A 23,403-nucleotide genomic window follows, 5' to 3' on the forward strand; every position below is an offset into this window, starting at 1 on the left:
CACCAAGCCCCAGCCGCCTGTGGTGAAGCTCAGGGAGCACGAGGCTTTGCCTTGAATTCCACCTTGTACTTGACTTTTCCCAGGACCTTCGGCTAATAAACGCCTTGATTTCGTTGAGCCTCTGCCTTCCTGCTTGGAAAAAGCAGGTGATAAAAATACTCACCTCCGGGCAATAAGGGAATGCTCTATTCCTCTAGCAATGCCTGCTTTGCTGACTGGCATGGCCCCCGTGATTTGTGAATTATGGCCGATTCCTTTCACGGCATGGCAAGCTACTTGGGACACCTCTACCCTCCCGCTCAGCTCAGCCCGCGTTCAGGTGCTTAATGACTGTGTTCCTGGGCATGTCACAGCCCTGAGCTGCATTTTCACCTGCCATGCAGTCTTTTCACCCAGCAAGAAGGTTAATGAGATGCTGGGTAGAAAGGGCTTGGCGCTTGCCCGCCCGCTGGTGGGGAGCGAAGTAGCTTGGTAACCACACCACGAACTCATGATTAGTGCATTAGACGCGCGGGCCCTTAGGGGAGGCAGAGCTTCCCGGGATCGCTGGGGCCGGCCCCGAGGGCTGAGGCTGGAAACAGCCGTGCACTGCGTCAGGGAGCCCAGCCGCCCGCAGGGCAGATCACCCCTCCCGTCTCCCGAGAGCCGCGCACTCCGTAGGGAGCAAACTCTCCCTTACCCTCGCGGGGTTAGGGCCTTAGTCTGGGACATTCACCGGGATTCTTGTGTCTCTATGCCCGAGGTGGGCGGAAGGGCGCGGTGGGTGCTGGGAAGACATCCCTCCGCTAGCGCCTCGGCCGAGTTCCCGAGCGCCCGAAAAGCCGCGGCGGAGGCCCGGGGGACCAACCCAGCTGGGATGTTGCGGGCTGAGCGGCCCTTGCCCGAACTGGCGGCTCGACATGGCCCTGACTCCCAGTTCCCCAATGCGGGACAGAGAGCCGGGAGGAGCCTGAGCTGAGCTCTAGCTCCCGCCCCGCCCGGGCCCGGCTCCCTCCGGTGCCACTGCACCTCCCTCCCTACCTGGCCCGGCCCCCGGCCCAGACCCGGCCCTCTACGGCTCCTCTGGGCTCCAGGTTGGCGCAAACAAAGCCCTGATTGACTGCCCGGAGAGGCGGGCCTTGCTGCCGGGCCGTCTCCTCCCATCCGTGCCCCGCCAGGGATTTGCTGGGAAGGGCGGGGGTGGAGGGGGAGAGACGGGGATGGGGGGTCTGTTGCGCAGGACTGTGGGGGGCTGAGCCCCCGGGCTCGAGAAGACTGTGCCCACCCTCTGTCCGAGCTTGGGTGTCCCTTCCAAGTCCCCCTCAAACCCAAGGGGGGGCATAGGCACTACTGAGGGCGGGGTGGGGTCTCTCAAGGGCCACCTCTCGTCCTGGGGTCCCTGGGGCCACCCCACTTCCAGGCTACTTGTGAGAAAGGAGAGAGTGGGAGCAAAGGACAGGCGGGGTCTTCCCTGGGGGTTCTGGGTTGATCAATGCTCGTTTGGAGCCTGCAGGGAGGAGAGGGCAGAGGAACAGGATAGTTTATGCTCTCGTTTTTCCATTTTAACTATCCCTCTACTGGTCTTCTGGACAAGGAGAAAAGAATTCAGTAGTTTGGAAAGGGAGTTGAGGGAGACAGCTGCGGATTGAGTAGGTAGGCGAGTATGAGGAGGAGGAAGGGCTGGGGAGAAGAGAGAGGCTGTAGCGGCTGCCTGTTGAGGGAGGAAGAGGTTGGGGGGAAGGGAGAGGAGGAGGAGGGGGAGGAGAGAGATGACATGGGGAGAGGAGGAGGGGGGATGGGGGAGGAGGAGGAGAGGGCTCGAGGGACTGTCTGTCTCGGGACAGGCTGGCCAGCTGGGGCGCGGAGCCGGGAGGAGGAGGCAGCAGTAGCAGCGCTTGGAGCAGCAGCAGCAGAAACAAGTACCAGCCACACAGCGGCTCCTCCGGCCCGAGAAGCCACAGTCCCCCGGCCGCGATGGCGCTGCAAAGCCCGGCGAGCGAGGAAGCTAAGGGGCCCTGGCGGGAGGCAGACCAGGAACAGCAGGAGCGGGTGGGTAGCCCCGAGCCGGAGCCGGAGCCGGAGCCCGAGCCCGAGCCCGTGCCAGTACCCCCACCCGAGCCCCAGCCAGAGCCCCAGCCGGAGCCCCAGCCCTTACCGGACCCTGCACCACTGCCGGAGCTGGAGTTTGAGCCTGAGCCGGTGCGCGAACCCGAGCCCACGCCCACCGTGGAGACCCGCGGCACCGCGCGCGGCTTCCAGCCCCCCGAAGGTGGCTTCGGCTGGATGGTGGTCTTCGCTGCCACCTGGTGCAACGGCTCCATCTTTGGCATCCAGAACTCCTTCGGGATTCTCTACTCCATGTTGCTGCAGGAGGAAAGAGAGAAAAATCGCCAAGTGGAGTTCCAAGCAGGTGAGCGGCTCCGCGCGCCCCACCTGGCATTCTAGGCAAGGGTGTCCGCTCCGGCTGCCGCCGATCCTATACCTCCTGGTCCGAGGCACCCCTCTAGCGCGCCGCTTGGACTCCTCCCCCTTGCCCCTTGCCCGTGGCGCTGCTAGAGCGCCGGTTGCCGGGCTCTGGGCAGCCTCGGCTGTGGAGACTAGGCGCAAGAAGTCCCGGGGGTGGGACCTGGGACCTTCGTTGATCATACGCAAGGAATGAATTTTTTGCTCTGGGACATATCCAGACGCACCTTTCGGGTTTATTTAAAGTACTCTGAGCGTGTGTACTGGGGGAAAATATTTGCAGAATGTTGTGGTTTTTTTGTTTTTTGTTTTTTTTTGGGGGGGGGAGTGCGAAGACATGGGGAGAGGAGAGAGTTTGGAGGTTGGGAGGACTTTGAGAGAAACACTGTACCGCAGATCTCCGCAGCAGCCCCTGTTCCTGTACGGGGAGCGGAGGTGTTTTCTGTCAAAAACACTTTAGGAATCCTGGTGACTGAGCGAAGACTCTAACACATGGCAGGCGTGTGTATCTGCAGGAGAGAGAGGAAGGGAGGGAAGGAGTGCGAGTGGGGGGTGTGCGCGCGTCTATTTGCCCGCCGTGGTTACGGCCCAACCGGGCCCGGCCGTCCTCTGCCACTCTGAGGGAAAGAGCGGATCTCTGTGCCCTCTGAGCTGAACCCCAAAGCAGGCAGGGAGGCAGTCTCCGCGGTCTCCTGCCAGAGAGGCGTGAGGCGGCTGGCAGACTGGGCCCTGAGGCTCACTTCGCACCGCCCCCAATCTCAGCCTTGCCCTGCCTGGCGCCCCGCGCCTCTCCGCTATCCGCTGGGTGCCTCGTTAGTCTTTAGCCGGAATGCCGGCCTCCACCCCTCCTGCCTTCGTGTGGTGCTGACTTGGTCTTCTTCCCTAAGACAAGCAGGGCTGGGGGCATAGCTCTCGCTCTTCCGCGGCCACAGGACCACAGGCTTGTGCGCTCCTCCCGTTGAGCCTGAGCCTGCCTGTGGACTTGGAGAAGTCAAAGTAGCCATCCCGCTTTCTCAGCAAGCCGCCGGCGAAGCCCCTCAGCCGTTCTCATGAGGAGTCTCGGGAGCGAGCCGAGGGGCTTGGGATGCCGTCTTCCTCAAGGCTCACTCCCTCTTGTGGTTCCTCAGGACAGCTCCACTGGAGACCCGCCGAAAGTTTGCAGCTTAGAATACGTGGCTTTTTAAAACGCAGCTCAGAATAAGTGTTGCCCTGGGACTGAAGGGTTCCCTCCTCTCTCCACCCCCAAACACGTACTTCTGCTGCTCTTTGAGGGAGGCTGGGGATCATTTAGTGAATAGAAACCTTGAATTCTGGGGGCATCCACCTGTGGATTCCCTGAGCCCTTAGAGGGCCTCTCCTAGGCTCTCAACCAAGGACTCTCTTTTTTCTTTTTTTAGTTTGCTAGGCTACCCTTTAAGAGGTTTTGGGACTCTTGGTGCCTCTGACCTTGTGATCCATCGGCGTTCTAGTGTGCGGGCCCCACTTGAAAGTTCAAGTGTGCGGCAATGGCTGTCCAAGGCAATCTCAGGACTGCCCAGGCTGCGTTGACGCTTGAGTGGAGGGGGTCCCTGACTGTGTGGAACAACATTTGGGCGGAAGGTCACTGTCACACTCACCCCGGGACTACATTTTCCCTGCTTTGATGCAGTTCAGGGGCTCTTGGGAAGGAAGCCAGTGTAGGGCCTCTGGCTGTTGCCTAGGTTACCTTGGAGGGCACCTGCTGAGCATTGCCTTGTGGTTAAAGGCAGGCTGTTGGCCTTCGGGGTCAGTGGCAAAGTCTGGGTAAAACTTCATGGGAGGTAATGGGGGATGGGCTGAAGCTAGGCCCTGGCTTTCATGTGATGTGAGCAGGCCTAGAGCTGGGGCCTTAGGAGTGTGTAATAAAACTTGGAAAAACCACTATTTTACCAGGAAGAGGTTCACTGCTGGGGAACAAACTTCAAAGTAGGTGATCATAGGGGACTCAGGGGGAGGGCTGGCTGAGACTTTCCGGTCAAGACCTCACAGTGCAGCTGGGAAGCGGGGGTAGCAGTGAGCTGTGCAGAGGTGTGGCTGGTGTGTGTTCTGACACAGACTAGATCCATTGAGGGGCTGGGGTTACCAGTTTAAGTTATGGTGAGTATAGGTCAGGAAAGGACAGAGAGGAATTTGGTATGTCCCCAGGGTCACAGACTACTTTGGCTTGGGTCCTTACTGTATGTGTCTTGAATTCATGAAAGTTATTTTTGATACTGGAGACTCTGGGAAACACCTCAGTTTTTTTTTAAAAAAAGTCAAGAACACCCCACTACACTCCTGAGTTCCTAGAAAATCTCATCCTCACCACTACCTTTCTTGAGCCCCTCAGCTTTGCCAAGCAACCATTCAGGTCCTGAGATTCCAAATGTGCCTCTGTCTCCACACACTTTCTGCAGTTTACTCAAAATTTCTCAGCTACCTATGCCACAGCACTGGTGTCTCAAAGGGATAGAATAAGCCAGTAGAAGCTTGCTAAGATGTTTGTCAGCCAGTGTTTGCCCAATAGCCATTCTGAGGAACATAGAATATACACTCCCACAGTCAAGGAGGTTGGTGCATTGTCCATTTCTATTAACGTCTGACATGGCTTGCATCTCTAGAAAGCTATGAATTTAATATTTGGAGGCACCCCACAACCCAAATTCTCTTTGGCTAGGCCTAATATCTCCACAGTCCTAAAGCTGTGCTGATTGGCTTAATGGGTATAAGGCTCTGCAGATGACTGGGACTATTGTGAGTGTGCCCCAGAGAAAGGTTGTTTTGATGTCTGGGGGCTAACTCCACATCAGAGGGGTCTCTGGTCATGTGAAAAAGCCATGGAGAGTAGAAGGGAAGTGGAATGCAGGCCATTCTAGAGCATGCAATGTTCAGTCTTTGTGAAATCTGTGGTGCATACAATTCTATGGTGGCAATGTATCTTGTCCTTTCTCTTCACCCATTTTGAAAAGGAAACCAACTTTCCCTGGGCCTTAGGCCTGGGATGACTGGCAGACAAAAGGTTCTTGAGATGGAGGCAAGTGACCAAGGTCCGATTTAGGGAAAAATGGAAAAAATCAAGAGAGAAATGAGCCTATACTTTTGTAGAGCTTGTGGGAAATTTGGGAATTCCCCCAACCCAGGCCAAGCAGCAAACAGGACATGGGCAACCCAACAATTTGGTGGAAAGTATATCATGGCTTCCTGGCATGAGAGGGAAGCATTTTGGAGGAAAGAAAGAGCAAGGTAGCATTGATTGCAGGCCTCAGGTCATTACTGGAACCCTAAATGAGTTGAAGCTGGGGCAAGGTTAGGGTTGGGGGTCCAGAAGACAAGGCGGAACAAGTCAGAGTTTTTAACATTGTCTCCAAGCTTAGGTCTTTTTGAACGTGCTCCAGAGTAAACCCAGTACCCTGCACTTTCCACCTTGACTGCCAGTCTAGCACTGAGCCATAATATATGATGGGAGGCATCTTTTCCTGGGCAGTTTATAAGCATGACCCTTGTAGGCTCCCAGGTGAGGAGGGTGGAGCTGTGTCTCTCACCACCTGGGGAAAGGGGTAATAATGGTCAGGAAGGTTCATTATTGGGCACAAGATAGTTCAGGCTCATGGGCCACTCTGATGGAGACATAATTTTCTAGGCATGGGATAAATGATACAATCTGCCTTTGGGCAGAGTCCCAAAGATAGATGGGGCCAGGGACAGTTTAAGCTATCTTTCTCTTCCCCATTTTAGGGGCTTTCATTGCTTAGTTCAGTGTCTCACTGGGCTGACAACTAAATTGCTGACTTTGAGAGCCAGGCGTCTTTTGAGCAAATCTGCCAATGTCTTGCCTTTGGCTGAAGGCTTTTGCTTACTGTCCAGAGAAGGTTGGCTCGGAGCCTGCTATGGCGCTTTGGGTCACAGGGCCATTGGCCAGGCATCTTTCAAGTCACTCCTCTGACTCCTCTCCAACCAAGCTGGGTCCCAAACTGAGACCTTGACTCATACCGGAGGGGATGAGGAGGAGAGGTTGGGGTACTTGGAAGCCAACCAGGGGGATGCTTGTTTGAGCTGGAGTAGCCAATTGAAGTTGGATCCCTAGCTCACTGTCCAGTAGCCTCGAGTGCTCATTCTAAGTCTAAATATAGATCCCAATGGGCTGGTGATCTCAGTAATACTAACTAGGCAGTGACTAGGAGCTAGAAAACTTGTGCCCCTGACTTACTCTGTGACTTTGAGCAGGCACTTTACCTCTCTGTACCTCAGTTTATCTATCTGTAAAGTGAAAGGGTTTGACTAGATAAACTTCTTAGCTCTGCTGTTCTATCCTTCTAAAATTATGTGATATTTTATTCTTTACTATTCACTTGGCATAAATTTTGACTCATTCAGACAAATGGAAACATGTTAATCTGCCTGAATGAGGGTGTGGATGGGTTGGGAGGAGATTGGGAAAGCAATGAAAAACCATGTAGACATCATTTCTCCATGTGTATTAAAAGACTATGGGGCTAACTCATATGTACTGATGTGGTTGAAAAGACCCACTTTTTTTTAACCCAGTGTGTAAAGGCAACTTCAGATCTACAATGCTTCTCCCAGAATGTCCTGCTTAGCATAGAATTGGGCCTCCAAGAGAATTCCCTCAACTTGGCCTTCTGCAGGCTAGCAGAGTAGTTCTGTATGCTGCTGTTTCCCAGCATTTGAGCCTGCTTCTAAAAAGCATTAAACTGCAAGCATTCCCTTAAGCCTCAGTTTGGACCCCTCTCCTGAAACTTAATTTTCCACAGCTCATTCTCATTTCTCAGAAGTGATTAGTATGATCTTGGTTTTCTGTTACTTCAGGATAGAAGAGTAAACCAAGATTCCTAAGTGCAATACGGTGTTTTCCTTCAGGGGGCTTCAGACAGGGCATCTTTATAGCTGGCTAAGGGCTGCTGCCTTGTAGTGGGTATGAGAGGGCTGCTGCTTGCCATCCTAGAGAAGGCCATATTGAGTATCCACAATTTCTGGGCAACTTCAGCTTCACTCAGGGCTTAGCTGAGAGTGTGGCTACTGAAGTAGCAGGCACAGAGCTCTCTCTCCTTTTCCCTGAATTTATACTTGCTTTGGAAATATTTCCTGCAGTGCCATGAAGAGTAAACAAACAGATGGACTATCAACATTTACAGAAATATATAAAGGATGTCATCTGGACCTTTTGAGCAGACCAGTTTCCCAGGAGGGTATACTGCCTTTCCCATCAACATCTTTTTGTTTTATTACATTTTGAAAGAATCATTTATTCTTTTCAGATTGTGTGAAAGATGGAGTGGGATTTCCTGTTTTGAAAGGAATTATTTCACCTGGAATTGAATGAGTAAACCTTAGAGAAAAAGCTTTATTCATAAAACACACACACACACACACACACACACACACACACACACATATACACACTCTACACCTCAAGCCATGGATTATGAGTATTCTATCTGAAAAACATCTTTTCTCATCTGTTTACAGAATTAGGTTTAATGTAACAGAAGCTTCTGTAGGGGTTGTGGCGGACTAGTGCAAAGGGCCCAGATTGGGAAACTTGTTAGGTAAGAGTGATGGAGGGAATATGGCCAGCCTGGATTGTACCTCTTGGCATGGACTCTTTGCAACTCCCCAACAGTGGGGCTTGGAAACATTTATTGTAAGTTTCTTTCTGCTTCCATCCTCTCCTTATCCTGCATCCCTCTTGGTATTCAAAGGTTATTGGGAAGAGGGTTTAGAATACTCCAGCCCTCTCCTGGTTTAAGGGTGACAGAGGACTAAGCCTAGGGATGTCTAATCATTTGCCTTGAAGTCAAGGTACTAATGATTACTAGTGTGAAATCACTTGGCACTTATTTTGTGGGTAGGGAATGTGGCCTGCTTGGGTGGCTTGAGGAAGTACATGCTTCTTCACCCTGGAAGTCTTGTCTTTCTCTGTTCTCTTGTTTGCTTGTTTCTGGGGTTGGTAGAAGAAGGGCTAAAACTGGCTGTCCCAACCACACATTTTCTTGGCTCCTCCTATTTTCACAGTGCATTTGTAATACCTCTGCTCATACGCCATCCCTTTGCTCCCAGCATTGTTCTCTCTTCTTTCCCTCATTCAATTAGAGGAACAACTGGGGTTTGGATGTTGTACAGGCCTCACTCCAGACTGGATCTCAGGCCCATTCCCACACATCCTGTGGAAGTATCTTTTCCCTTTTCCCCTTTCTCCTCTCTTATTCTCCACTTTCTTGGGGAAGGGTGACTTCCTGTGAAGCACTCAAGAGTGTAGAAGCTATCTCCTCTGGATTTTTGCAGTAAGATAGCTGCTGTGAAACCTTTTCATCATTTCCACACCTCCTTTTTTCATAGCCCCAGGACCCCAGTCAAAGAGATAGCATTGTAGCAAGTCTTACTCAATAGTATTCAACAAATGTCCTGGTCAGTTGCACCCTTCCTCTTCAAATCCTCACTATTGTTGTCCCTCAATTCCTCAGCCAACTGAACTTCCAGAGACTTCAGATGGGTTTTCAGTAGCTTCAACAGTTCTCGATAGAATAGAACTCTTCATTCTTTTTTGAGCCCCTATCATCTCTCTTCTTGCCAAAAAATACTGCAGAATTGATTGTAGAGGAGTCGAAGGGGGGAGGAGACAGACACCCATGTCCTAACTAGAGTCAAAAGTGCTTTCAGTGAGGATGGAGAGGGAGGAAGTGAAACTCCCAGGTTAGTTGCTTCCCTGCTTCCATGCAGCTAAAGGGAAAAAAGGAAAGGAAATGTCACTAAACTAGCAGTCCCCACACAGTCTCCTTGTCTAATTTATTCTGTGGATCTGTCCACCCACCTTCTTACCCAGGCTGGAAGGGTATGTGCATACACCCATGTGTCCAGACCTGTGTGTACGTGTGTATAGCTGGGTGTGTGACGTCTGTCTGGGCCAATTAGCACAGTTGCTTAAAACATGGTGCCTATGAGACTCAGGTCATAAGTTCAGTCACTTGTTTAGGTAACTGAGCTTCTCACAAAGAAAAGAACTCTTCTTCTGTTCATCACCCATGCCCCTCATGTGGGGTTGCCACTGATCCCAAGAGGACTGGGTAAAAGTAGGGAGATGACTCCCTATAAGCTTTCCCTATTATGGGGAAAAGACACAAAGCATACAGCCTAGTGATAGCTGCTCTTCCACAGTGTTATTTCTTTGACATTTAGCTTCTTACTTCCATCAAGCACCCTAATAGTAATAATAATAGTAATAATAACAATAGAAATTGCTAACATTTATTTAGCATTTAGCAATTAATTCTGTGCTAGGCATTATGTTAAGCACTTTACATGTACCAACCCATTTAAATTCTGAACACCTCTATGAGGTAGGTACTATTATTTCCTCCATTTCACAGATAAAGAGAAAGATGCACAGAAGTTAAGTAGCTTGCTTAGCTCATATAGCAAATAATAGCAGAGCCAAGATTTGAACCCAGAGAGTATGAGACCAGAACTCCTGCCTTTAGATATCACCTAATACATACTAAAGATGGGAGGAGCACAGCTACCAAGGAAGACTGCTGCAGAGTTTTCCATTCCTGTAGCCTCAGGGCATCCTTATGACTAAGGGATAAAAAGAGAGGACCAAGAAAGGGTTTAGTAAACAAAAGTCTCACAGTCTTGTGATACATGACATACTCTTCTAACCACCCGTCTTACTCTACCCAGAGTCATGGTCCTTGGGTCCAAAACAGGGCCAGAGAAACCATCTCTTTTTAGTTGGTTAGCCTGAATAAGTCATATAACCTTTCAAGCCTTCAGTGTTCTCATCTTCATGGTGAGATTGACAGTATTTACTTTTATAGGACTATGAAGGGTCACATGAGATTCTGTATGTGAAAGACATTTGTAAATTGTGGAGGGGTTGGTATTATTATTATCATCAACATCATCCTCATCATCATCCAGTAACCTTTTCCAGCTCCTAGAAAGTGAGTTGCTATACCTTTCTCTAAATATTTCTGGAAGAGGAATCAACCTCTCCTCCCCACCTTCCACCTCCCCACGCCATCTCTTCCCCATCTCTCCTCTGTATTCTTCTGCAGTTTTACCCGGGTATCCTGTAGCTAAGGACTGGCCATGTTTTCTTTGTTCCTCAATTCTCTAGGAGCCCAGGGAGAGGAGGGACCAGATCCCAGGTCATATACATTCAAGGAAACGAGGCATGTTGAAATATTTACAGCTCTTGGCAGGAGCTCACAAACCTCCCTTTGAGTCAAGGACTGAGTTTTTAAATAGGAATTGCTGCACATTGGGGGCAGATGGTGGGTGGAGTTAGGGTGTCACTTCCTCCCGAGGGTCTCTCACAGGGCCTCTGTTCTCCTGCAGGTAGTGAAAAGAAGGAAAGGGATATTTAGGGTCAGAAGGTCTGGGCCAGGGGACATTAAGCAAAGAAGGGGCCTTGCTCCTTTGTATTCAGTTTCGGAGTGGGCCAATTTCCTTATGTTCTAAACAGGATAGCCCCCGAGAACAGAGGCCACAGAAAGCCAGAGGCCTGGAGGAGGACTGCAACAGCAGGTTTTTTGGTTTTGTTTTTTTAATTTTTATGGGAGTATAGTTGCTTTAAAACTGTTAGTTTCTGCTGTACAGCAAAGTGAATCAGCTATATGTATACATACATCCCCTCTTTTTTGGATTTCCTTCCCGTTTAGATCAGCAGAGAGCACTAGGTAGAGTTCCCTGTGCTATACACTAGGTTATCATTTATCTATTTTATACATAGTATCAATAGTATATATGTGTCGGTCGCAATCTTCCAATTCACCCCCCCACTTTGTATCTATTTCTGCTTTGTAAATAAGATTGTCTATACCAATTTTTTCAGATTTCACATATATGCGTTAATATATGGTATTTGTTTTTCTCTTTCTGACTTACTTCACTCTGTATGACAGCCTCTAGGTCCATTCATGTCTCTACAAATGACCCAATTTCATTCCTTTTTATGGCTGAGGAATATTCCATTGTATATATGTATACCACATCTTCTTTATCCATTTCTCTGTTGATGGACATTTAGTTTTCTCCCATGTCCCGGTTATTGTAAATAGTGCTGCAATGAACACTGGCTGCATGTATCTTCTTGAATTATGTTTTTCTAAGGGTATATGCCCAGTAGTGGGATTGCTGGGTCACATGGTAGTTATATTTTTAGCTTTTTAAGGAACCTCCATACTGCTTTCCATAGTAGCTCTATCAATTTACATTCCCACCAAGAGTGCAAGAGGGTTCCCTTTTCTGCACACCCTCTCCAGCATTTGTTGTTTGTAGGTTTTGTGATGATGGCCATTCTGACTGGGGTGAGGTGATATCTCATTGTGGTTTTGATTTGCATTTCTCTAATAATTAGTGATATTGAGCATTTCTTCATCTGTTCGTTGGCCACCTGTATGTCTTCCTTAGAGAAATGTCTATTTAGGTCGTCCACCCATTCTTGGATTGGGTTGTTTGTATTTTTGATATTGAGCTGCATGAGCTGTTTGTATATTTGGGAGATTAATCCTTTTTCAGTTGCTTCGTTTGCAAATATTTTCTCCCATCCTGAGGGTTGTCATTTTGTCTTTTTCATGGTTTCCTTTGCTGTGAAAAAGCTTTACGTTTAATTAGGTCCCATTTCTTTATTTTTGTTTTTATTCTCATTACTCTAGGAGGTGGGTCAAAAAAAATCTTGCTGCAATTTATATCAAAGAGTGTTCTGCCTATGTTTTGCTCTAAGAGTTTTATAGTGTCTGGACTTACATTTAGGTCTTTAATCCATTTTGAGTTTATTTTTGTGTATAGTATTAGGGAGTGTTCTAATTTCATTCTTTTACATGTAGCTGCCCAGTTTTCCCAGCACCACTTTTTTTTTTTTTACATCTTTATTGGAGTATAATTGGTTTACAATGGTGTGTTAGTTTCTGCTTTATAACAAAGTGAATCAGTTATACATATACATATGTTCCCATATCTCTTCCCTCTTGCATCTCCCTCCCTCCCACCCTCCCAATCCCACCCCTCTAGGTGGTCACAAAGCACCGAGCTGATCTCCCTGTGCTATGCGGTTGCTTCCCACTAGCTATCTATTTTACGTTTGGTAGTGTATATATGTCCATGCCTCTCTCTTGCTTTGTCACAGCTTACCCTTCCCCCTCCCCATTTCCTCAAGTCCATTCTCTAGTAGGTCTGTGTCTTTATTCCTGTCTTACCCCTAGGTTCTTCATGACATTTTTTTTCCTTAAATTCCATATATATGTGTTAGCATATGGTATTTGTCTTTCTCTTTCTGACTTACTTCACTTTGTATGACAGACTCTAGGTTCATCCACCTCATTACAAATAGCTCAATTTCATTTCTTTTTAAGGCTGAGTAATATTCCATTGTATATATGTGCCACATCTTCTTTATCCATTCATCCAATGATGAACGCTTAGGTTGTTTCCATCTCCTGGCTATTAAATAGAGCTGCAATGAACATTTTGGTACATGACTCTTTTTGAATTATGGTTTTCTCAGGGTATATGCCCAGTAGAGGGATTGCTGGATCATATGGTAGTTCTGTTTGTAGTTTTTTTAAGAAACCTTCATACTGTTCTCCATAGTGGCTGTACCAATTCACATTCCCACCAGCAGTGCAAGAGTGTTCCCTTTTCTCCACACCCTCTCCAGCATTTATTGTTTCTAGATTTTTTGATGATGGCCATTTGGACTGGTGTGAGATGATATCTCATTGTAGTTTTTTTTTTTTTTTTTTTTCGGTACGCAGGCCTCTCACTGCTGTGGCCTCTCCCACTGCGGAGCTCAGGCTCTGGACGTGCAGGCTCAGCAGCCATGGCTCACGGGCCCAGCCGCTCCACGGCATGTGGGATCCTCCCAGACTGGGGCATGAACCCATGTCCCCTGCATCGGCAGGCGGACTCTCAACCACTGCGCCACCAGGGAAGCCCCCTCATTGTAGCTTTGATTTGCATTTCTCTAATGATTAATGATGTTGAGCATTCTTTCATGTGTTTGTTGGCAGTCTGTATATCTTCTTTGGAGAAATGTCTATTTAGGTCTTCTGCCCATTTTTGGATTGGGTTGTTTGTTTTTTTGTTATTGAGCTGCATGAGCTGCTTGTAAATTTTGGAGATTAATCCTTTGTCAGTTGCTTCATTTGCAAATATTTTCTCCCATTCTGAGGGTTGGCTTTTGGTCTTGTTTATGGTTTCCTTTGCTGTGCAAAAGCTTTGAAGTTTCATTAGGTCCCATTTGTTTATTTTTGTTTTTATTTCCATTTCTCTAGGAGGTGGGTCAAAAAGGATCTTGCTGTGATTTATGTCATAGAGTGTTCTGCCTATGTTTTCCTCTAAGAGTTTGATAGTTTCTGGCCTTACATTTAGGTCTTTAATCCATTTTGAGCTTATTTTTGTGTATGGTGTTAGGGAGTGATCTAATCTCATACTTTTACATATACCTGTCCAGTTTTCCCAGCACCACCTATTGAAGAGGCTGTCCTTTCTCCACTGTACATTCCTGCCTCCTTTATCAAAGATAAGGTGACCATATGTGCGTGGGTTTATCTCTGGGCTTTCTATCCTGTTCCATTGATCTATGTTTCTGTTTTTGTGCCAGTACCATACTGTCTTGATTACTGTAGCTTTGTAGTATAGTCTGAAGTTAAGGAGTCTGATTCCTCCAGCTCCGTTTTTTGTTCTCAAGATTGCTTTGGCTATTCGGGGTCTTTTGTGTTTCCATACAAATTGTAAAATTTTTTGTTCTAGTTCTGTGAAAAATGCCAGTGGTAGTTTGATAGGGATTGCATTGAATAGCACCACTTATTGAAGAGGCTGTCTTTGCTCCATTATGTATTCTTGCCTCCCGTGTCATAGATTAGGTGACCATACATGCGTGGGTTTATCTCTGGACTTTCTATCCTCTTGCATTGATCTGTATTTCTGTTTTTGTGTCAGTACCATAGTGTCTTGATTACTCTAGTTCTGTAGTATAGTCTGAAGTCAGGGAGGCTGATTCCTCCAGCTCTTTTTCTTTTTATTCTCAAGATTGCTTTTGCTATACGAGGTCTTTTGTGTTTCCATACAAATTGTAAAATTTTTTTCTATTTCTGTGAAAAATGCCATTGGCAATTTGATAGGGATTGCATTGAATCTGTAGATTGCTTTGGTTAATATAGTCATTTTCACAATATTGATTTTTCCAATCCAAGAACATTGTATAACTTTCCATTTGTTTGTGTTGTCTTTGATTTCTTTCATCAGTATCTTATATTTTTCTGCATATATGCCTTTTGCCTCCTTAGGTAGGTTTATTCCTAGGCAGTTTATTCTTTTCATTGCAATGGTAAATGGGATTGTTTCCTTAATTTATGTTTCTGATCTTTTGTTTTTAGTGTATAGGATTGCAAGAGATTCTGTGTATTAATTTTGTATCCTGCAACTTTACCAGATTCATTGATGAGCTTTAGTAATTTTCTGGTGGCATCTTTAGGATTTTCTATGTATAGTATCATGTCATCTCCAAACAGTGACAATTGTACTTCTTCTTTGCCAATTTGGATTCCTTTTCTTTCTTTTTCTTCTCTAATTACCATGTCTAGGACTTCCTAAACTATGTTGAATAATAGTGGCAAAAGTAGGGACCCTTGTCTTGTTCCCGATTTTAGAGGAAATGCTTTCAGTTTTTCACCATTGAGAATAACGTTTGCTGTGGGTTTGTCATATATAGCCTTTATTACGTTGAGGTAGGTTTCCTGTATGCCCACTTTCTGGAGAGTTTTCATCATAAATTGGTGTTGAATGTTGTCAAAAGCTTTTTCTGCATCTATTGAGATGATCATATGGTTTTTGTTCTTCAATTTGTTAGTATGGTGTATCACACTGATTTATTTGCAAATATTAAAAATTCCTTGCATCCCTGAGATAAATACCATTTGATCATGGTGTATGATCCTTTTAATGTGTTGTTGGATTCTCTTTGCTAGTGTTATGTTGAGAGTTTTTGCATCTATGTTCATCAGTGCAATTGGCCTGTAATTTTCTTTTTTGCGGATATCTTTGTCTGGTTCTAGTATCAGGGTGATGGTGGCCTTGTAGAATGAGTTTGGGAATGTTCCTCCCTCTGCAATTTTTTGGAAGAGATTGAGAAGGATAGGTGTTAGCTCTTCTCTAAACATTTGATAAAATTCGCTGGTGAAGCCCTCTGGTCCTGGACTTCTGTTTGTTGGAAGGTTTCTAATCACAGTTTCAATTTCATTACTTGTGATTGGTCTGTTCATATTTTCTATTTCTTCCTGGTTCAGTATTTGAAGGTTGTACATTTCTAAGAATTTGTCCATTTCTCCCAGGTTGTCCATTTTATTGGCATATAGTCACCTGTAAGAGTCTCTTATAATCCTTTGTAGTCAGTTGTAACTTCTTTTTCGTTTCTAATTTCGTTTCTAATTTCATTTAGTTTAATTTCTAATTTTATTGAAATTAAAATCTCCCTTTTTGTCTTGATGAGTCTAGCTAAAGGTTTATCAATTTTGTGTATCTTCTCAAAGACCCAGCTTTTAGTTTTATTGATCTTTGCTTCTATTTCATTTATTTCTGCTATGATCTTTATGATTTCTTTCTTTCTAACAACTTTGGGTTTTGTTTGGTCTTCTTTCTCTAGTTGCTTTAGGTTTAAGGTTAGGTTATTTTTTTGAGATTTTTCTTGCTTCTTGAGGTAGGATTGTATTGGTTTAAACTTCCTTCTTAGGACTGCTTTTACTGCATCCTATAGGTTTCAGGTTGTCATGTTTTCATTGTCATTTGTTTCTAGGTATTTTTTGATTTCCTCTTTGATAGCTTCAGTGAGCTCTTCATTATTTAGTAATTTATTGTTTAACCTCCATGTGTTTGTGTTTTCTACAGGTTTTTTTCCTGTAATTGATTTCTAGTCTCATAACATTGTGGTTGGAAAAGATGCTTGATATGATTTCAATTTTCTTAAATTACTGATGCTTGCTTTGAGACCCAAGATGTGATCTACCCTGTAGAATGTTCCATGTGCACTTGAGAAGAAACTGTATTCTGCTGCTTTGGGATAGAATGTCCCAGAAATATCAATTAAGTCTATCTTGTCTAATGTGTCATTTAAGGCTTGTGTTTCCTTATTAATTTTCTGTCTGCATGATCTATCCATTGGTATAATTGGAGAGTTAAAGTCCCCCACTATTATTGTGATACTGTCAAATTCTCGTTTTATGGCTATTCGCATTTGCCTTATGTATTGAGGTGCACCTATGTTGGGTGCATAAATATTTACCATTTTTATATCTTCTTCTTGGATCGATCCCTTGTTCATTATGTAATGTCCTTCCTTGTCTCTTTATTTTGAAGTCTATTTTGTCTGATATGAGTATTGCTACTCCAGCTCTCTTTTGATTTCCACTTGCATGGAATATCTTTTTCCATCCCCTCACTTTCAGTCTATATGTGTTCCCAGGTCTGAAGTGGGTCTCTTATATACAACATATATACAGGTCTTGTTTTTGTATCCATTAAGCCAGTCTGTGCCTTTTGGTTGGAGCCTTTAATCCATTTACATTTAAGGTAATTATCGATATGTTTGTTCCTATTACCATTTTCTTAATTGTTTTGGGTTTCTTTTTGTAGGTCTTTTTTTCACTTGTGTTTCCTGACTAGAGAAGTTCTTTAAGCATTTGTTGCAAAGCTGGTCTGGTGGTGCTGTATTTTCTTAGCTTTTGCTTGTCTGTAAAACTTTTGATTTCTCCATTGAATCTGAATGAGATCCTTGCTGGTAGAGTAATCTTGGTTGTAGATTTTTCCTTTCCATCACTTTAAATATATCTTGCCATTCCTCTGGCCTGAAGAGTTTCTGCTGAAAGATCAGCTGATAACGTTCTGGGTGTTCCCTTGTATGTTATATGTTGGTTTCCCTTGCTTCTTTTAATATTTTTTCTTTGTATTTAATCTTTGATAGTTTGATTAATATGTGTCTCAGTGGGCTTCCCTGGTGGTGCAGTGATTGGGAGCCTGCCTGCCGATGCGGGGGGTGCGGGTTCGTGCCCCGGTCCGGGAGGATCTCGCGTGCCATGGAGCGGCTGGGCCCATGAGCCGTGGCTGCTGGGCCTGCGCATCTGGAGCCTGTGCTGCACAACAGGAGAGGCCGCGGCAGTGAGAGGCCCACATACCGCAAAAAAAAAAAAAAAAAAAAAAAAAATTGCGTCTCAGCATGTTTCTCCTTGGGTTTATCTTGTACAGGACTCTCTGCACTTCCTGGACTTGACTTACTATTTCTTTTCCCATGTTAGGGAAGTTTTCAAGTATAATCTCTTCAAGTATTTTGTCAGACCCTTTCTATTTTTCTTTTTTTTCTGGAACCCCTATAATTTCAATGTTGGTGTGTTTAATGTTGTCCCAGAGGTCTCTGAGACTGTCCTCAATTCTTTTCATTCTGCATTTTTTATTCTGCTCTGTGGCAGTGATTTCCACCATTCTATCTTCCAACTCACTTATCTGTTCTTCTGACTCAGTTATTCTGCTATTGATTCCTTCTAGTGTATTTTTTAAACATCTTTATTGGATTTTAATTGCTTTCCAATATTGCATTAGTTTCTGCTGTATAAAAAAGTGAATCAGCTACATGTATACATATATCCCCATATAACCTCCCTCTTGTGTCTCCCTCCCATCCTCCCTATCCCACCCCTCTAGGTGGTCATAAGGCACCGACCTGATCTCCCTGTGCTATGCAGCTGCTTCCCGCTAGCTATCTATTTTACATTTGGTAGTGTATATATGTACATGCCACTCTCTCACTTCGTCCCAGCTTACCCTTCCCCCTCCCTATGTCCTCAAGTCCATGCTCTAGTAGGTCTGCGTCTTTATTCCTGTCCTGCCCCTAGGTTCTTCATAACCTTGTTTTTTTCTTTAGATTCCATATATATGTGTTAGCATATGGTATTCGTTTTTCTCTTTCTGACTTACTTCACTCTGTATGACAGTATCTAGGTCCATCCAACTCACTACAAATAACTCAATTTCGTTTCTTTTTATGGCTGAGTAATATTCCGTTATATATATGTGCCACATCTTCTTTATCCATTCATATGTCAGTGGACACTTAGGTTGTTTCTATGTCCTGAGTATTGTAAATAGAGCTGCAATGAACATTGTGGTGGTACATGACTCTTTTTGAATTATGGTTTTCTCAGGGTATTTGCCCAGGACTGGGATTGCAGGTCATATGGTAGTTCTATTTTTAGCTTTTTAAGGAACCTCCATACTGTTCTGCATAGTGGCTGTATCAATTTTCATTCCCACCACCGTTGCAAGAGAGTTCCCCATTCTGCACACCCTCTCCAGCATTTATTGTTTGTAGATTTTTTGATGATGGCCATTCTGACCAGTGTGAGGTGATACCTCATTATAGTTTTGACTTGCATTTCTGTAATGATTAGTGATGTTGAGCATCCTTTCATGTGTTTGTTGGCAACCTGTATATCTTCTTTGGAGAAATGTCTATTTAGGTCTTCTGCCCATATTTGGATTGGGTTGTTTGTTTTTTTGATATTGGGCTGCATGAGCTCCTTGTATATTTTGGAGATTAATCCTTTTTCAGTTGTTTCATTTGCAAATATCTTGTGTCACAAATGAAGCCATGGTAAATTTAAGGAAATTGAAATTGTATCAAGTACCTTTTCCGACCACAACACTATGAGAATAGATATCAATTGCAGGAAAAAACTAAAAAATACAAACACATGGAGGCTAAACAATATGCTACTAAATAACCAAGAGATCACTGAAGAAATCAATACGGAAATGAAAAAATGCCTAGAAACAAATGACAAGGAAAACACGACGACCCAAAACCTATGGATGCAACAAAAGCAGTTCTCAGAGGGAAGTCTATAACAATACAATCCTACCTCAAGAAATAAGAAAAATCTCAAATAAACAACCTAACCTTACACCTAAAGCAATTAGAGACAGAAAAAGAAGCAACCAAACAAAAAATCCAAAGTTAGCAGAAGGAAAGAAATCATAGATCAGATCAGAAATAAATGAAAAACAAATGAAACAATAGCAAAGATTAATAAAACTAAAAGACTGTTTCCTTGAGAAGATAAACAAAATTCATAAACCATTAGCCAGACTCTTCAAGAAAGAAAGGGAGAAGACTCAAATCAACAGAATTAGTTATGAAAAAGGAGAAATAACAGCTGACACTGCAGAAGTACAAAGGATCGTGAGAGATTACTGCAAGCAACTATATGCCAATATAATGGACAACCTGGAAGAAATGGACAAATTCTTAGAAAATCACAACCTTCCAAGACTGAACCAGAAAGAAATAGAAAATATTAACAGACCAATCACAAGTACTGATATTGAAACTGTGATTAAAAATCTTCCAACAAACAAAAGCCCAGGACCAGATGGCTTCACAGGTCAATTCTATCAAACATTTAGAGAAGAGCTAACACCTGTCCTTCTCAAACTCTTCCAAAATATAGCAGAGGGAGGAACACTCCCAAACTCATTCTATGAGGCCACCATCACCCTGATACCAAAACCAGACAAAGATGTCACAAAAAAGAAAACTACAGGCCAATATCACTGATGAACATAGATGTGAATATCCTCAGCAAAATATTACCAAACAGAATCCAACAACACATTAAAAGGATCATACACCATGATCAAGTGGGGTTTATCCCAGGAATGCAAGGATTCTTCAATCTACACAAATCAATCAATGTGATACACCATATTAACAAATTGAAGGAGAAAAACCGTATGATCATCTCAATAAATGCAGAAAAAGCTTCTGACAAAATTCAACACCCATTTATGATAAAAACTCTCCAGAAAGTGGGCATAGAGGGAACCTACCTCAACATAATAAAGGCCATATATGACAGACCCACAGCCAACATCGTTCTCAATGGTGGAAAACTGAAACCATTTCCTCTAAGATCAGGAACAAGACAAGGTTGCCCACTCTCACCACTCTTACTCAACTTAGTTTTGGAAGTTTTAGCCTCAGCAATCAGAGAAGAGAAGGAAATAAAAGAAATCCAAATCAGAAAGGAAGAAATAAAACTGTCACTGTTTGCAGATGACATGATTCTATACAAAGAGCATCCTAAAGATGCTACCAGAAAACTACTAGAGCTAATCAATGAATTTGGTAGAGTAGCAGGATACAAAATTAATGCAGAGAAATCTCTTGCAGTCCTGTACACTAAGGATGAAAAGTCTGAAAGAGAAATTAAGGAAACACTCCCATTTACCTTTGCAACAAAAAGAATAAAATACCAAGGAATAAACCTACCTAAGGAGACAAAAGACCTGTATGCAGAAAACTATAAGATACTGATGAAGGAAATTAAAGATGATACAAACATTTGGAGAGACATACCATGTTTTTGGATTGGAAGAATCAACATTGTGAAAATGACTATACTACTTAAAGAAATCTACACACTCAGTGCAATCCCAATCAAACTATCAATGGCATTTTTCACAGAAGTAGAGCAAAAAATTTCACAATTTGTATGGAAACACAAAAGACCCCAAATAGCCAAAGGAATCTTGAGAAAGAAAAATGGAGCTGGAGGAATCAGGCTCCCTGAGTTCATACTATACTACAAAGCTACAGTAATCAAGACAGTATGGTACTGACACAAAAACTGAAATATAGATCAGTGGAATAGGATAGAAACCCAGAGATAAATCCATTCACATATGGTCACCTTATCTTTTATAAAGGAGGCAACAATATACAATGGAGAAAAGATAGTTTGTTCAACAAGTGGTGTTGGGAAAACTGGACAGCTACATGTAAAAGAATGAAATTAGAGCACTCCCTAACACCATACACAAAAATAAGCTCAAAATGGATTAAAGATCTAAATGTAAGGACAGAAACTGTCAAACTCTTAGAGGAAAACATAGGAAGAACACTCTATGACATAAACCACTGCAAGATCCTTTTTGACCCACCTCCTAGAGAAATGGAAATAAAAACAAAAATAAACAAATGGGACCTAATGAAACTTCAAAGCTTTAGCACAGCAAAGGAAACCTTAAGACAGTGCTTTTGGTGTGTTTTTTTTTAGTCTCTAATTTTTTTAAATTTAATTAATTAATTAATTTATTTTTGACTGTGTTGGGTGTTCGTTGCTGCACGCGGGCTTTCTCTAGTTGCAGCGAGCGGGGGCTACTCTTCGTTGCGGTGCATGGGCTTCTCATTGCAGTGGCTTCCCTCACTGTGGATCACGAGCTCTAGGCGCGTGCGCTTCAGTAGTTGTGGCACATGGGCTCAGTAGTTGTGGCTCACAAGCTCTAGAGCACAGGCTCAGTAGTTGTGGCACACGAGGTTAGTTGCTCCGCGGCATGTGGGATCTTCCTGGGCCAGAGATCGAACCCGTGTCCCCTGCATTGACAGGTGGATTCTTAAACACTGTACCACCAGGGAAGCCCTTTGGTGTATTTTTAATTTTATTTATTGTGTTGTTCATCACAGTTGTTGTTTAGTTCTTCTAGGTCCTTATTAAACATTTCTTCTGTTTTCTCCATTCTATTTCCACGATTTTGGATCATCTGTACTGTCATTACTCTGAATTCTTTTTTAGGTCGACTGTGTATTTCCTCTTTATTTATTTGGTCTTATGGGTTTTTACCTTGCTCCTTCGTCTGCAACATATTTCTCTGTCTTCTCATTTTGTCTAACTTTCTGTGTTTGAGGTCTCCTCTCTGCAGGCTGTAGGTCATAATTCCTCTTGCTTCTGGCGTCTGCCCCCCTTGGATTAGGTTGTTCCAGTGGCTTGTGTAGGCTTCCTGGTCGGAGGGACTGGTGCCTACAGTTTGGTGTGTGGTGCTGGACCTTTGGCCTCTTATGGGCAGAGCTGCATCAGGTTGTGTGTCTTGGGGTGTCTGTGGGCTTAATATGATGTTAGGCAGCCTGTCTGCTGATTGTTGGTTTTGTGTTCTTGTCTTGCTTGTTATTTGGCGTGTGTCATTCAGCACTGAAGCCTGCAGGCAGTTGAGTGGAACTGGGTCTTGGGGTTGAGATGGAGACCTCTGGGAGAGTTCTCACTGATTAACATTCCCTGGAGTCAGGAATTCTCTGGTGTTCCAGTATCCTGGACTCAGCACTCCTACCCCAGAGGCTCAAGCCCAACCTCTGGCCTGGGAACCAAAACCCCACAAGCCACACAGCTTGGCAGAAACGGCAAAAAAAAGAAAAGCGAAAAAAGGGCATGATGTAAAACAAACAGACATACGAAACCCAACACAATAGCAAAGACAAAATCAAGCAAACAGTGACAACAACAATTAAAAATAGACAATCAAACGAACAGACAAACAGAACCCCAGACAAAGGTAAAAGCAAAACCTAACAAACAGAAACAGACAAACAAAAAAACAAACACACACACACAAGATAAGAAACAAAAACAGAGAAAACAAAAAACAAGAGAATAACCAGACAAACAAAAGAATCCCAAAATGAAATCAAACAATTAAAAACAAAACTAACAAAAACAAAAAATAAAAAACAAAACAAAAGCACAATGGCAACTGAAGGAAACAGCAAAGAAAACAGTACAAACACACAAAAAATATTTTAAAAATATTTTAAAAAGGTAAGAACAGATAGAACAAAGGAGAAAAAGGTAAAAACAAAATAGAACAAAGGAAATTTAAAAAATCAAGGAAAAAACACAGAAGAACAAAAGAAGCAACATAGGCATAGAAATATAAAAAAATAAAAATATATAAAAATTTAAAAAACTAAATGAAACTTAAAAAAATAATAAAAAACAACAACAGAACAAGGCGAAATAGTAATAATTATATTTTCCTGCGGTTTCAGCTGTCAATGTCCTTGCCCCCCACTGTGAGTCACAGTCAACCTCCACCTCCCCAGGAAGCCCTCCAAAACCTCTAGGTAGG

General features: G+C 43.9%; 1 protein-coding gene across 2 annotated transcripts in view; it reads left to right on the forward strand.

Annotated features, from left to right (window-relative positions):
• The first annotated feature begins 1,759 nt into the window (after positions 1 to 1,759).
• Positions 1,760 to 23,403, forward strand: part of SLC16A2 (solute carrier family 16 member 2) — a 118,731-nt gene continuing 97,087 nt past the window's right edge. The window contains exon 1 of one of the 2 annotated variants that reach the window (XM_027095597.1): positions 1,760 to 2,389. In XM_027095597.1, the coding sequence (XP_026951398.1) occupies positions 1,954 to 2,389 (436 nt within the window). In that variant the 5' untranslated portion in view covers positions 1,760 to 1,953. The remainder of the gene's footprint in view (positions 2,390 to 23,403) is intronic. The other variant, XM_027095598.1, reaches the window with a different exon arrangement.

Source organism: Aethalodelphis obliquidens, unplaced genomic scaffold (genome assembly GCF_003676395.1).
Source record: "Aethalodelphis obliquidens isolate GAN/ISIS:26980383/991018 unplaced genomic scaffold, ASM367639v1 scaffold92, whole genome shotgun sequence".
NCBI classification, from domain to species: Eukaryota; Metazoa; Chordata; class Mammalia; order Artiodactyla; family Delphinidae; genus Aethalodelphis; species Aethalodelphis obliquidens.